At 32.6% G+C, this 16882-nt stretch overlaps 1 protein-coding gene across 1 annotated transcript; it reads right to left on the bottom strand.

Moving 5' to 3' along the window:
• Positions 1 to 3338: 3338 nt before the first annotated feature.
• LOC120356229 (putative serine protease K12H4.7) lies at positions 3339 to 12341 on the bottom strand (the record flags this gene model as incomplete). Its single annotated transcript, XM_039445134.1, has 7 exons — positions 3339 to 3584; positions 4664 to 4841; positions 5460 to 5490; positions 6390 to 6522; positions 8716 to 9005; positions 10023 to 10158; positions 12106 to 12341. Coding segments are annotated over 7 exons (1165 nt in total), but the record flags the coding sequence as incomplete, so codon positions are not given.
• Positions 12342 to 16882: the final 4541 nt, after the last annotated feature.

The raw sequence follows: 16882 nt of genomic DNA, 5'->3' as shown, positions 1-16882 counted from the left end.
ACCGTTCTGGCATTGCTGAACTACAAGAGGATAGGGTTATCTGCTTTGTCGAATGATAGACAAGGATAGCAACACCAATACAACAATAGCCCAGACTAGCCTGATAGCCCACAGCAGTCTTATAGCCTAGAGTAGCCTGATAACCTAGAGTAGCCTAACAGGGTGAGTTATGCAGCCAGCATCAAACATAAAATTTGTAAAATTTCAAACGGCCATATATAATGAACGGTAGGGAATTCTGCAAATCGGATCCTAGATTCTTGTTCCTCGCATCAAAGAGCATAAGGTCACGAAGTTTAAGCGATTTTGATTTTCACAAAAAAATAAGAAAACCCATGGACTAAATCGTGAACAGTCAAAAAGTACTATCTCAGATTTGGCGGAAATTTGCACCATGGATGAAGCTTGACCTGAGAAATGTCGGAGCCAAATTCGGCACCCCCAGCTACTATACAGGGTTAGCTATGCAGCTTCAAACATAAAATTTGCAAATTTTCAAACGGTTATAACAAATGAACGGTAAGGAATTTTGCACATCGGATTCCAGATTCGTATTCCTCGCATTAAAGAGCATAAGGTCACAAAGTTTGAGCGATTTTTATTTCCACAGAAAAAATGAGAGAAACCATGTACAGTTATTGAAAAAAAACATCGTGAAACAGTAAAAAAGTACTATCTCAGATTTGGATGAAATTTGCACAAATTTTGCTTTACCTGAGAAATGTCGGAGCCAAATTTGGAACGGTAAGGAATCAATATCAAATCAATCCACATAAATCTATATTAGAGAAAAAGTTCTAATTGAAATTCAATATTGAATTGATATTCAATATAATTATATAATATTGATTCCTTGGAAATATAGTATAGTCTATACATTTGTTTCAAGGACCATTTCCATATAGGACTATGCATCATATGCATGTAAAAGTATTGAAGCATCTAATTTTAAAAATCTATTTTTGTGCAAAGAATTAAGAACTGGAAATTATGTGAAGTGAACAACAATAAGACTTAACCTATTTCGGACTATGTGTAACCTTATCTAAATTTGGGAGAGGAATAGCACAAGACTACCTTATTTTTTCTCTCCCTATCATTTTTACTTTCCTTGCCCTATTACCATAGGTAAGGAGAGTATTGCTTTCCGAAAAAAATTAACACTTTGACTGCCATCTATACTTGAGAAAAAACTTCCATTCTGGCCAACCAACTTTTTTTCTTATATTATTTCAAAATTATGTATCCAATGAACAAATATTTAGTCCAAAATAATTTTGGACTAAAATTGAAGCTGTTATTTCAATTTTAAATTGTGGTGACGCATTGGTCTCACGTGGCCATAAGTGGTCCTGGAGACCACATGAGCCGCGTGAGATCAACGTGTCACCACACTTTCCAAATCATTTTTCAGGTCTTGTGAAGAAATAAACAATATTCAAATGTTTGAATCTTTTCTAATAATATTAAAATATTAATTCACACATAATAAAGAGTATTTATCTTGAAAAAACAATCACTATCGGAAATCAGGAATTCACTTATCACTCTTTCAATTCTATTAGTTATTGAAGAATCTATTGGTAGATGTGCACTTGTAGAAGCAACTGGTTCGCCTACATTGGAATTTCTGACATTTTTTTTTTTTTTTTTTGAGGTTGTTCTTCACTGGAGTCATCACTATTTTCACTAGGTTTGTATTCATCAGACAAATAAGTATCATCTAACTCTTGAATATAATCCGACTCTTTATCAGATAATAAGTCCTGTAAAAGTTTATTTATACAAACTTGCTCGGATTGATAGTCACTTGCCATTTCAGAAACTTTTCACCATCACAATCACCACTAACAAACTCCATAGAAACACGTTTCAATAATTATTGAAAATAGGTTATCAATACAGAAGGAAGCTTCTTGATAGCAACTCCTTGTGAAACAAAAATATGTTATTGAAGCTAAAAAGAAACAGCTGATTTCATGTGGATTTAGAAATGTTTGAATTAGAAATGAAATAAATGGAAAAATATCATTTCAAAGGTTTAAAAGGAATTGTGATGGATTTTTACTTTTATGCAAAATAAAAATAGAACAAACACTCATATGGCCAGGCCATGGCAGTTTTAGTACCTACTGGCCATGCACTTTCGAATAGTATTGAAATGCATAGGAAATGAGAAGCCACTGCGACATCACACGGCCTTTTCTGAAAGAAGTGCCTGTGAGTCCACCTTGGATTCACGCGGCCGGTAGGCTCAATACAATGTGAGTCCACTGTGGACTCACGCGGCAGTCAAAGTGTTAAGGTACCCCAATTTGTTTCAAATACGTTTCAAGGTCCCCTGAGTCCAAAAAAAATTGGTTTCTGGGTATTGGTCTGTGTGTGTGTGGTGTGTGTGTGTGTGTGTGTGTGTGTGTGTGTGTGTGTGTGTGTGTGTGTGTGTGTGTGTGTGTGGTGTGTGTGTGTGTGTGTGGTGTGTGGTGTGTGTGTGTGTGTGTGTGGTGTGTGTGTGTGTGTGTGTGTGTGTGTGTGTGTGTGTGTGTGTGTGTGTGTGTGTGTGTGTCTGTATGAGTGTATGTGCGTTTATGTACACGATATCTCATCTCCCATTCAACGGAATGACTTGAAATTTGGAGCTTGAGGTCCTTACACTATAAGATGGCGGCTAAAATGGCGAAAATGTTGTCAAAAACCGGGGTTTTCGCGATTTTCTCGAAAACGGCTCCAACGATTTTGATTAAATTTATACCTAAAATAGTCATTGATAAGCTCTATCTGCTGCCATAAGTCTCATATCTGTAAAAATTTCAGGAGCTCCGCCCCATCTATGCAAAGTTTGATTTTAGATTCCCAATTATCAGGCTTCAGATACAATTTGAACAAAAAATTTCGAGTGGAAAAGATTCAGCATGAAAATCTCTACAATTTATTTCCAGTAATATTTTCACCTAAAATTGAAAATAAGCTCGAAGTTCGAGAAAATGTAATTATCCAATTGCAAACTGTTGGCAACTGTTATTGAATGATTTACTATGAAGAGATAGCAGACCTCGTATGTCTCCAGCGTTATTGTCCTGTCACCAGCTAGCTCAGATCTTTGTTTATAAGTAGACTTGAGATGCGCGTTTACACTAGCGTCAGGTGATCAATTCTCATAACGGCAAGGAAAGTTGTGTGAGTGCGCCACATTAGAATTTTTTATGATGTACTTGTTGTATAATGAAGAATAAGGAATAAATTGATCCATATAATAATTAGAAATTTTATCAAAATGTACATCTATTCTCATCTGTGCTTATCTCAACTTTTACAGAATAAGGTTATATTATTATGCTGGTTTTAACATTCAGATTGGGTTTTATCGTTTCTCTTAAGTTGCTTATTTGTTAAGTTATCAATTGAAAATTTGACATTATGTGGGAATCAATCACCACAGTCTATGGGAGGAATGGTATTGGGATTTTGTCCGAAATTGAAAGCTTCAATCCATCCCCTAAGAACTTTTTTGATGTCCTCTCTCGCTTCCACCAGCTCTGGTGGATCGCTATCGCTCTCAGCTTCCTGATCTCTCACGTGCCCAAGATCTGAGGAAAAATGAGAAACAAAATTAAAAATACAACATTTTACATAGGCCTGTAAAATAGCCTATTTAATAACAAAGAAGTTCGACTGAGTCATTGTCAATATTGTAGAACCGTTTCATAAATGACTTAAAATGTGACCGGTGTGGTCACGAAACCATGGTCGTGTACCGAATTAAACTGTGTAGAATTTGACAACATATGTGTGTTTCACTTTCCTTGCCCTATTACCATAGGTAAGGAAAGTATTGCTTTCCAAAAAAATTTAAGGTACCCTAATTTCATGTTTTCTATACGTTTCAAGGTCCCCTGAGTCCAAAAACATGATTTTTGGGTATTGGTCTGTATGTGTGTGTGTGTGTGTTTGTGTGTATGAGTGTATGTGCGTCTCTGTGTACACGATATCTCATCTCTCCCAATCAACGGAATGACTTGAAATTTGGAACTTAAATATCTTCCCCTATAAGGATCCGACACGAACAATTTCGACCAAATGCAATTCAAGATGGCGGATAAAATTGCGAAAATGTTGTCAAAAACCGGGTTTTTCGCGATTTTCTCAAAAAAAAATTTTCAAATTTATACCTAGAATAGTTATTGATAAGCTCTATCAACTGCCACAAGTCCCATATCTGTAAGAATTTCAGGAGCTCCGCCCCATCTATGCAAAGTTTGATTCAGTTTCTCAATAATTATCAAGCTTCAATTACAATTTAAACAAAAAATTCTAAGTGGAAGAAATTGAGCATGAAAATCTTTACAATTAATGTCTAGTAACATTTTCACCTAAAATTGAAAATAAGCTCGAAATTCGAGAAAATGTTATTATTCAATTGTAAACTGTTTGCAACTGTTGATTTTATTAAATCATTCACTATGAAGAGATAGTAGACCTAGTGTGTCTCCAGCGTATTGTCCTGTCACCAGCTGGCTCAGATCTTTAAATAGTAGACTTGAGATGCGTCAGGGGATCAATTTTCATAACGGCAAGGAAAGTTGTGTGAGTGCACCACACCAGATTTTTTACTTTCACTGTTCTATTTTTTCACTTCCTCTACTTACTGCTATTCAAGTTTACTTACTCTTCATGATCAGTGCTTTATATCCTTTCTTATCATTGTCTTCTGTGATGCCAGCGGCCTGCCACGGATCGAGCTGTCCTTGAGTGAACAAACATTTGCTTTGGTTGTAATTATGACGCCCACCGTAATATGAATTTGTACTTTCGATCTCTTGTTCTATTAAAAATTTTGTGTGAATCTGTTATGAATGACATGGAAAGAAAATTTATTAAATATCATTTTGAATGTATCAAGAAATCTCAATGAATTCACGCAGTTTGACTAATATAAAATTGATTAAAAAATACAGGGTAATTCAAAATGTATGAATCTGATGTCGTGAATGACATGGAAAGAAACTTTATAAAATAGAATCTCAAATGTATCAAGTTAGCTCGATAAATTTATGCAGTTCGACTACTATGAAACTGATGAAAACATGCCGGGTGATTCAAAAGAGATGTCCCAAACTCAAACAATTGGGCTTATATTATTATCTATACTAAAAAACTATGCACACAATCCTATACAGAGTGTTTCAGAAGTAGTGTCGAACATTTTAGTGTATTGTTCCTGGATGATAGGAGACTACAAATGTCGTATTTGAAGTGTCCAAAACTCAGCGGTTATCCTTATAGCTGCCATTTTGTTTTTTTTTTCACTTGGGAATTTTTATCTGAAGAACAAAATGTTGTGTTGATCAGAAATTTGGCATGAATATTTATGCTATAAAGTCTCAACTTTAAAAAATAAAATAATTTTTTTAATAAAGTTTCTTTCAAAATAAAGAATTCTTTGAGCTTCAGGTTTATTTCACATCAATCCTTCTTTTGAGGTTCAGATGACATCTGCAAAACATTATGTTTCATACATGATATTTATGTAGTTTGTGAAAATCAACTGAAATAGTTCACTTTAGGCGAATCTTGTTCATAGATGAGGCGATATAAAGTCAATTAACATTAATGTTCTTAGGTATATTGGGAACCGAAAAACATAGGTACGGTAGGTCCAACGTACCTAGAATACATGTAGGCCTATTCTAGATACCTTGGGTAGGTCCTAAGGAAATCATATTATAGTGGAGCATGATTTAGATTCACTTTAAGTGGGTGCACTGGTTTTTGCATTTTTACAATTTACAAACCATGCTATGGAGACCATACTTTTTTGTATATAATATGTCGTCAGAGTCTCTCAGAAGGATAGCACATACAACACTTACCGGGTATATGCAAATCATTTAAATGACACTACTCATAGCATCTGTTGTAATATGGTATTGCTCTACAGTAGTATTTAATTTTTACTGGAATTTAATTTTATTTTCAATATTCTTTTTTTTCTGTACTCTTACTGTATGATGAACTATTGTAATTGTGTTGTTATGGAAGCAATTTTTGGGAGAAAACCTGTATGCTTCCATGTTTTTCATAAATAAATAAATATATACTTCATCATAAACTTGATGCTTTTGTTAGTACCGTACCGTCAGGGCCTAATTTGATGTGAAATTGGTTTGTATATGCATCGTTATTGTTTAAAATTGGGATATAGTTCAAATTTTTCAGATTTATTTTTTACACTAATGTTCATTCACCCAGTATTTAGCCTAAGAATGCTCTTGTTACCGATAAATGGAAATAGTATAGAATAATGTGAGGAATGATGTAGGCCTAGCCTACGATGGATGAACATCGATTAAGCTTATGCAAAAATTTCATTCAAATCATTTAAATATACTCACTTATCACCAAAAACATCGGCACACTGTTTAATGTAAAAGTCTGTACCCAATGTATTAGCAAACAAACTGCTATTTTGGTTTGAAATCAAGAACCATGCAAACTCTGTGCATTCTTGCCATAAGAACTGACGAGCTGTGAAAAAATAAAAATAATTTTATTCATATTATTCTAAAGCCTTGTTATGCTAGACAGTATTGACATTATATTTATCAGTACCGGTATTATATAAGTATTATCATATACTGACATATTTAACAGAATTTATCAGTATATAAATACTATCATATTACTTACTTATTTATTTGACAGAGTTTATCAAAGATTCGTAAGGGCCGGATCTCATACTAGGCAATATGTTTTTCTACGGGTGACACGTCCAAGAGAGGCAAAGAAAGTTTAGGATTGATATACTGGAAGTTTTTGACAAAGTTGACTGAAAAATCATTATAATATTAGTTGGTCAAACGTTGCAAATATAATAATGGTACGGATATTAAGGCAGTGCAAAGGCTAAAAATAAACTATCTACCGGCTTAAGCAAGTATATTATGCGTATGCCCAATCTATCTTACAGTATGGTATCTTAGCTTGAGGAGGCGCCACAAAGACTGTCTTGAATCCCTTGGAAGTGACTAAAAAATCTATTATTAAAACGGCGTTACAGAAAAATAGTAGGTACCCTACTGAAACCCTATTCAACGAGTTTAAAGTATTTAATATTAATCAGCTGTATGTTCGATCCCTACTTATGCACATCTACAGGAATAAACCAGACATATTCGCTCAAGTGCAACATGGCTACACAACCAGGAGCTCGGTGAACGGTGACATTGTTATTCCTAGAGTATCCAAATCAATAAACAACAAATTCCTTCTATAAAGCAAGTATACTTTAGGTACTCAAAACTCCCCCAACACATTAAAGACATTGAAACACGATCCATAGGCGTATACAAACGCCACATTAATAGATGGCTTTTGGAGGTTGGTAGGATAAGAATTCTAGATTTTCTTAAATCAAATTATAATTTTTGATAAGACTAGCCTTTATGCATGCTGAGTCGGTTGGCCACTGTTCTTATCCGTTTCTCTTGTTCTTGGCTTGACAGTGAGTTTTCTGCCCCTCATTCATTTTGTTTCTTTCTCTTCTTCTTCTTCACTTCATACTTCATTTTTCCATCTATCATATCAATCTTTTCCATCTTTCACATATATTCTCATGTATTTCATTATGTTAACTAATTATGAACTATTGTCATTATGAACTACTCAGATTGCTACTCTTTCCTGCACACAGGCATTTTGCCCATGCATGGAAAAAAATGTGTATTATTTTTTATTTGAAATGTATTTTGTTTGTAACATGAAAATAAAAATAAATTAGAATAACGATATTTTACAAAGTTTTTCTATTTTTAGATCATCAAGCTTTAAAAATGAAAAAATTTCTCAGGTAAACATTTTTTCCGATCATTACTTTTTGAGATATGAGCGCCTAGAGTTTAAATTTTTGGGACCGGACATTTAAAATTCGGTAAGATATAAATCAATGAGATTCAGAGGATAAATTGTTCATGGTATTGTTGATTGAATAGAATAAAAATTTTCTGAAATTATCCATTTTTGAGGATGTTATTCAAATTACCAAAAATAACTTTTAGTTGAGTTATTTTTGGTAATTTTTAGTGAATTTAATAACTTCATCAAAAATTGATATTTTCAGAAAATTTTTGTTCAACCGATCAACAAGACCATGAAGAATTCATCCTTTGAATATCATGCATTTATCTCTTACCGAATTTGAAATGTTCTGTCCCAAAAATTCAAACTTTAGGTGCTCATATCTCAAAAAGTAATAATCGGGGAAAAAATGTATTCTTGAGAAAACTTTTTCATTTTGATAGCTTGATAATATACAAATCGAAAAACTTTGAAAAATATCACCAGTAGAAAGTTCATCTTTAGCCTATGCACAGCCTTAATTTCCGTACTACCGTATCCATATAGAATATTATTTTAGTTGGAGTTGCTTTCCATGACGAAACACTATATAATAACTTTGTTGAAGTTCTGACACTGTGTTACTAGTAAATATTTGAGAAAAACACTTACTTTTGTTGGAGTATTGAGGAATGCATTTCACTCCTGAAGAGGAGCTTCATCAGCCTGACGAAGTCAGACATTGACGGTCAGGCTGATGAAGCTCCTCTTCAGGAGTGAAATGCATTCCTCAAGACTCCAAAAAAAGTAAGTGTTTTCTCAAATATTTACTAGTAGCACAGTGTCAGAACTTCAACAAAGTTATTATTTTAGTCATATACTTACAGGTTCCACCTTCCTTCCAGTCAGTTTCCTTCAAATATTTAATGTTACTATGGTAATTGTACCCGGTGCACGACTCATTCTGTGTGAGTTTTGTGGTGGTTATAACGTATTTGGCCAGTTTATCAATGGGTTCGTCCTCATCACTATAACCCTCTGTCAACAGTTTGCACATGGCTGGTATGTCCTGTGTACCGGTCCCGTTGTATTGAGCCACAGTCGAGATCATGCTGATTTGTTTCTGAAAAAATGCTTGTTTGTTTAGATCATCTTTTTCTAGTGGTCTGCATGTCCTGAAATCAAAGAGAAAGAAATGTTTTGGATATTTCGTCATATAACACAATAAACAGTTCATATTATAAAACCGTACATATTATAAAATAGTACAGTTCATAGTAGTGTTTTGAATATTTTGTCATACAATAATAAACAGTTCATATTATAAAACCGTACATATTATAACATAGTACAGTTCATAGTAGTGTTTTGAATATTTTGTCATACAATAATAACAGTTCATATTATAAAACAGTACATATTATAACATAGTACAGTTCATATTATAAAACAGTACATATATAACATAGTACAGTTCATATTATAAAACCGTACATATTATAACATAGTACAGTTCATATTATAAAACCGTACATATTATAACATAGTACAGTTCATATTATAAAACCGTACATATTATAACATAGTACAGTTCATAGTATAGTGTTTTAAATATTTTGTCATACAATACAATAATAGACAGTTCATATTATAAAACCGTACATATTATAACATAGTACAGTTCATAATAATAAAGGCCTGGAATAAGCTCTCAGAAACTTTCATATATTTATATCTACTGCTACCTATACTAACATATCAAATATTTTCATCTTATCTTTTTTCTCAATCTTAAAATTCAAGTTACTCAGTTTACCTAGAATACAATAAATTCTAGGTACATTGAAGTTACCGATACTGTAGGCTACTCTCATCAGGTAAGATACCTCATTACTAATGAATCATGAGATACAAGAAATAAAATAATCATTAAATTACAATAGTTTTTGGCGTGAATGGAAAAAGAAGCCTTGAGCTCCAGCCACGAGTTCTAAAAATAAGAAATCCTATACTATTGAACGAGCTTGGATGAAATGCTAAACTTGAATAGAGCTTGAACGCAAGTATAGGTACTTCAATTAGGCTTCATAATTTTAACATTCCCATGAGAATACATCACTCGCTGTTCAATATGGACTAATTTTTAGCTTTTCAACTTCTACAAGCTATTCATATGAATGAGCTCAACTCACTTGAACTTTGTAGTAAGATTTTTCAAGCCATCCTGAGTTTGCATCAGTTCTTGCTGCTTTTTTGCTCCCTGTTCAATTACTGATACACAATTTTCATCGTAGAGTTCAATCGACTTCCTCACCACATTACTAAAACCTGCAGAAATGTATAAACATAATCAACCATCAATTCATATAAAACTTGAACATTCTAGAAAACCAAAATATTATTTTGAATAGTTGTTAAAATATTATAATAGGTAATTATTGATAGAAATTGATGAGGAATCTCAGTCTTCGGGGTGATTTTCAGTATTTGAATTGGATTTTCGTTTAATAGCCTAATATTCTATTAAATGTAGCCTACTGAAGTATATGCTAATGTTTTGCATTTCCTTTTGTATTTGAGGTATTATACTATTCGAACAGTTATTTATAGGGCATTGAAGCTATCTATCATCTATCATAACCATCTTTCCCTAACATTTTATTTATTAAAAGTTAGGAGATGAACAGTTTTAGGCTGAAATATTTTATAACAGAAATAACTTAAATGTTATTTCTCAGTAAACAAATTTACAAACAAAAACATAGCTTCTGCAAAATTTATACAATTATGTACTTACAACTATATTCTATATGTTCAAAAAACATTCATCTATGCAGCGATAAAATTGTATAATTTTTTACCTCCTTCAATCAGGAACCTAGAGATTGAAAAATTTAAAAACAAATTGAAAGCAATTTTGTCAGAAAATTGTATTTATAAAATAGATGAATTTTTCGGAATAAATCTTGAAGTGGAATAGCCTTATTACTTGATTGTTACATTGAGATCAGAGAAAAATTTCTTGGTGTAGAATTATAATGATTTACCTGTGTGCGATTGTGACTTATATTATTTAATAGTTCTATTTATTTTTTATGTGTCTACTTTTGTTACTATTTGACGTTGTAATGCATTTGATGTTCTCTTTTGCTGCTACAATAAAACATTTATTTATTTATTTATTTATAGTGCAGTCCACGTTATAATGGCAGTATTTGATTAAAATTTGTTTTTGCTATCCTTGTCTATCATTTGACAGAGCAGATAACGCTATCCTTTTCTAGCTCCGCAACGCTACCAGATCGTTATCCAACAATGTAGAAATATAATCTCTAAATTTACTGACCAAAGACACTCCCGAGAAATTTCTATGTGGGATATGTCATCAAAGTCTAATATCTTCAATTATTTTGTTGTGAACAAAATAAGTATGATAAATGAAATAAAGACTATGCTAGCAACAAAACTCAGGGTAAGGTTGAAATTAATTAGAAAGAGAAACAAGTATTTAAAATTGAATTTGAATGCAGAAGTTCAAGATTAACTATATATGAAAAATATTTCCATGTACTCTGGAAATGATAAACTATATAGTGAGAAAAAAGGTATTGTGATGGAAGTACTTAATGATATGTTTAATGAGAGGTATCACTATTCACCTGAAATAAGTACGGCAAGGTATATCCTATTATATTAAGCTAGCAATTTCTGTATTTTATATCTGGTTATTTATGTTCAACGGATCTCAAAAACGGCTCTAACGATTTTCACGAAATTTGGAACATAGTAGGTTTATGATATAAAAATTCGATTGCACTTGGTCTCATCCTTGGGAAAACTCGCTGAACGACATTAAAAGGATAATTCATCCTTGGCTGGAACAGCTGAGACTTTCTTCGTCTGTGGATAGTAAAAATTGAGCAAGTAATTCTGTAGAAAATCAAAGTATCGCAACCCAGAAATTCATAAGCTGACGTATAGCCAGCTGTGAGATTTAAACACGATCATTAAAATTTTTAGAGAATTGTGTTCTGTTTATCAATAAATAAAAATAACGAGCGAAGCTCGGTGCCCCGATATTCATAAGTATGAGATAAGCATAAAAACTGATAATACAAAGTATATAATAGGCTTTACTTATTACACAAGCGAAAAATTTATGTTATTTCTGTCCTTTCAATGAACGCGGACTATATGGTAAATTCAATTCAAACAATTAATTTTTATCCATTTTGATAATGATTGTAAACTGATTTGTGAAACCCCTCCACTCACCAGAGAAATCAAATATGGCCTGTATAGGTGCTCCAGACGCATGCGCCACGCTGAATTTGTGAGGATACTTGTTTCGCGCCCAGGCGGCCAGAGCACCCGGATAGGAGCCGCCAAAGAGCACCACTTCATTATTGCACTTCATCCCGAACTTCTTCTTCATTTCGTCTGTGAAGTAAACTATGTCCTCAATCGCTTGCCGGCTGCTCAGATATTTCAGGTTTTCTGTACTCAAATCACTGAATAAACAAATGAAAATTTCAATTTCAATTTATTCACAACCCACAAAAATACAATGTGTAAAAGCAATATACAACAAATCAATAATAACAGTAACAATGATAAAGTCATTAAATATGAATTGATAATGATAAACACATTAAAAGACAATAAAATGATGTGTGCTGGAAGAAAGAGGGGGAAAATACCTTGCCAACTATGGTTTCCCATGTAATAGGCAGGTAAGGTATAACTGGAAGGGAAGGGTGTGTGATAGGGAAGTGGAAGAAGGTAGGTAGATAGGCATGGCTGAGGGAAGGGAAGATAGGATGTGAATTAACGATCCAGGAAACGGTTACAATAATTTAAAGATTGAAAAAATAATTTCTTTTTAAATAATCGTATCTATAATTTACGTGAATTTACATATTATGAGACAATTATGAGTCAATTATGAGACATATATTATATGTAAATGATTTACTTCCAGTATACATTTAATTTATTGAGAAATAGGAGCCTTGAAATCACTTTTAATCAAACAAAAATTAGTAGCCCAATTGTTTTAGCTCAGCTACAACTAGAATTCATTATGTTCTTTTTTGAATACTTGAATGTATATTGTACGTAAATATACATAAATAATATGTCTTTTCTGTTAAGTATATTTGATGTAAATCATTTACTTTCAGTATACATTCATTTTATCGACGAATATGCCATAAAATCGCTTCAATTCAGTCAAATATCAGTGACACAGCCATTTAAGCTCAACTCCAACAGAAATTCATTAAGTTTTCAATTTAAAATTTTCATGTATATATATGTAAATATACGTATTTTAAAATACCTGACATAGTTTACCAAGGTTGACCTAAAAAATACGTATTATATACGTGGTGTGCTGACTGGGGTATATTGAATAAAAATGTATGGTAGTGGAAGAATTTAAAGTGGTGAAATTATATTATTACTGTAGGCTTCACTGGGAGACTTTAGCAATAAAAATTAATTAAGGATAAGAAATAAGAGAACAAAATTGATGGTTAGTCATAGTGAATAGTTTTAATAGAAATAATAAAAAAAAAGAATGGATGGAAATTTGTATATCACAATGTACAACATCAACATCAATAATTTTGATGTGAATTAATTTGACAACCTACTAGCTGAAAGATATTACCTACCGTATTTGAATGTGAGTAACTTCCAGCTTGAAGCCTCGAAATTCTCTTAAATAAATTCACTCAATCCCTAAATGACTCAAAAGTCTAGAATAATAATTATAGTGAATAAAATTTGCAATGAAAACCCACAATTCAGTTCAAGGCTATTGTAACTAAAAGCTGTAATAGTATATTTCGCACCTAGGGCCGAAAATGAGACTTTTCTGGCTCGAAATCGGTTTTCAAGTCCGAGGCCGTAGGCCGAGGACTAGAAAAGATTGAGAGCCAGAAACACATTTTTGCCCATGGTGAGAACGTTATTTTTTGCCACACAGAAAAATAACAATATAATATGAGAATAATTATTGTTTATTAGGCACTTCCGAAAGCAAAGGAAGGTCATAGCTCTAGCAAATCTGAGGTAATCTGAATATCAGGAGATGTCCAAGTATTTTTTTTTTATTCTGATTTGTCTAAATAACCTAAAAGATTATGTTCAATTATGTAAGAGGTTGAGTTTATACTTTTTATTCTTCCAATTGACAATAAGATGATTTTATTATAAATGTTTTGATTCTTGAATAATAAACACAAATAATGAAAAATTTTTTGATCAGCTGTGTTAGCACTGAAATTTGGCCAATCTGAATGTCAACGTCAACAATGCTTGTTGTCGTTGACTTCGGAAGTTTAGGTTAGAAGTTCTATCCTACTCTGAAAATCGAATTTGAATAATTTATAATATATAAATCTATTCATCCAAATAAAATGATATTATCTTATTGCAGAATACTTATTCAACTATAGAAGCATAAACTGATTCCGTTTCATAAACCATTTTGTAAACACGTTCACATCAAATCAGAATCAGCTGACTTCAAGGTTATTTTACAGCCCTAGGGCCGTAAAACTTTTACCGGCCTGGTCAGAAAACAGTCATTTTCGGCCTCCATATGACGCACGAAAACCAGCTCATTACATCCAAGTGGGGCGAAAAGTAATTTCCCAGGGCCACATTGAAATGATTCATTTCGAACTGTTAGCATTGGTTGAATGGGAGTCGACGATGATATCTAGAAGGAATGCTGACGACTATCTAAATTCTAAAGCATAGAAAAATATAGAATGTGTACCCTATTAAAATACTTTACTTAAATGGGCTACTTTTAAAAATTAATAAAACAATAAAAATATTCAATATTATTTTATTAATGTGTACCCTATACAGTACCCTATACAGTAGGTAGGCTACAGTATTCATAAACTTCTATCCTCTTTGATTGAAAGTCAACTTCACTATAGATGTATTCTTCATATTATTCATATGATTAGGCTATATTACTGTACTTACAAATGTTTTGTAGGTAGTGTTTCACCTGTCACAGATTATATTCTTGTTTATAATGGTTCCACAAATAAGAGCAGAATGTTAGAATCAAATCACAAAATTTTTAACTTCTGAAATTATAACTTTTTGTACAGTGCTATCAGTGCTTCTTTGTGAAAAATATAAGTAAAAAGAGATAAAAGAATGGTGCGGTTACGAACACGGTTTAAAGAAAAGCCAAATTACTTACAGTTAATGTTGTTTTGGCTATTCATCTAATTTGTCATCTCAAACAGTTTTTTTTACATAATATTCAATATGTGCGCCCTTAAGCCGCGTTTACACCAAAGTTATTAACAAAATGTTAATAACTTGATTCGTATAGATTCTATTAGATTGAACAGAACTTGACAAACACTTCATGATCATCATGTGTATGTTATAGAATCTATAAGGATTGAGTTATTAACATTTTGCTAATAACTTTGATGTAAACGCAGCTTTAGTCGCTCACCAAACGATAATCAATACCTCTCCAAAAATTCGCTAACATTTCTTCGGTTATGTTTGTCATTGGTTCATTAATTTGGTTCATTATTTCCTCTTGGAAAGTAGTTTCAGCAATAAATATAAGATAGGATTTTTTTAATAAAAAACAAATATTTCTATTGTTAAGACGCTTTTTTTGTTATATAATTTATTTTGTTCTTATTTTATTTTACTCTTGTTTTATTCTCATTTTGTTGTTTATTTTAAATCTAATTTTTGAATGAAGAATGTTGTAATGTTTCAAGGAGACATATAAGGGTTTAACCTGTTGTCTCCATGTATGTATTTATGCAAATAAATAAATTAATTAATTTATGTATTTATGCAAATAAATAAATTAATTAATTAATCATCTTTTTTAGGTGGTTCAGGTCACGATTTTCATGTAAATCAACATTGTGAGTGGATGTGTCAACAAACACAATTCACGAATATGAGGCTCTGAAAACCCACACGCAATCGTTGAGAGCAACGTGATTTGCCTAGAGTTAATGTTATTGGTTTTTGATGTGAAGAAAAATCGCGTAGTAGGGCCTTTCGTCTTTGCTGAAAGAACAATAATTAATGGAGTTGTGTATCTCGTTTGGAACCGTTTTGGGCTTATAAGTCTGTGCTACTTTTCTGTAAGTTGTGTAATTCTGAATGATTAAATAAATAAATGTTAATTATTGCTGTCCTCAGCTGGATGAACTCGAAAACATTCATCAACTTTATTCCCAACAAGATGGTGCTCCATCTTGCATTTCAGTGCATTATTGGTTACGGACGCTTTGAGCAATAAATTTGGAGATCGATGATGGATAGGCCGAGAAGGACCTATGCTGTGGCCTCCAAGGAGACCAGACCTTGTGATTTTTTCTTGTGGGAATACATAAAAAAGATTGTTTATTCACAAAAAATTCGCGACCTGGACCACTTATAAACAGCGGATTAATGAAGCAATGACAACCGCATAAACGAAGAAATGTTGACGAATGTTTGGAGACGAATTGATTATCGTTTTGACATTTGTCGAGCGACTATGGGCACAAATGTTGAAATGTATTAATTATGTAAAAACCTGTTTGAGACGACAAGTTATAATTGATGTTGCTTTCCATGACGAAACACTATATAATAGCTCTGTTGTAGTTCTGACACTGTGCTACTTGTAAATATTTGAAAAAACACTTACTTTTCTTGGAGTATTGAGGAATGCATTTCACTCCTGAAGAGGAGCTTCATCAGCCTGGAGCTCCCCTGGTGTCAGGCTGATGAAGCTCCTCTTCAGGAGTAAAATGCATTCCTCAATACGCCTAAAAAAGTAAGTGTGTTTTTCAAATATTTACAAGTAACACAGTGTCAGAACTACAACAGAGACAAATTATATTTTTTTGTGTAGTTGAGAAGTTGATATTGTCGTAATTATTCATATTAAATAAAAATACTAAGAAATTGTCAAAATCCACAGATTTATTGATACTTAGAAAGGCCGGTTTCGGTTTTTACACCATAGTCAATCTCTGATAAAATTAGTCTA

This window comes from Nilaparvata lugens, unplaced genomic scaffold (genome assembly GCF_014356525.2).
Source record: "Nilaparvata lugens isolate BPH unplaced genomic scaffold, ASM1435652v1 scaffold6219, whole genome shotgun sequence".
In the NCBI taxonomy this organism is placed as follows: Eukaryota; Metazoa; Arthropoda; class Insecta; order Hemiptera; family Delphacidae; genus Nilaparvata; species Nilaparvata lugens.
The sequence above is the reverse complement of the archived record's forward strand: the minus strand, read 5'-3'. Positions and strand labels throughout refer to the sequence as shown.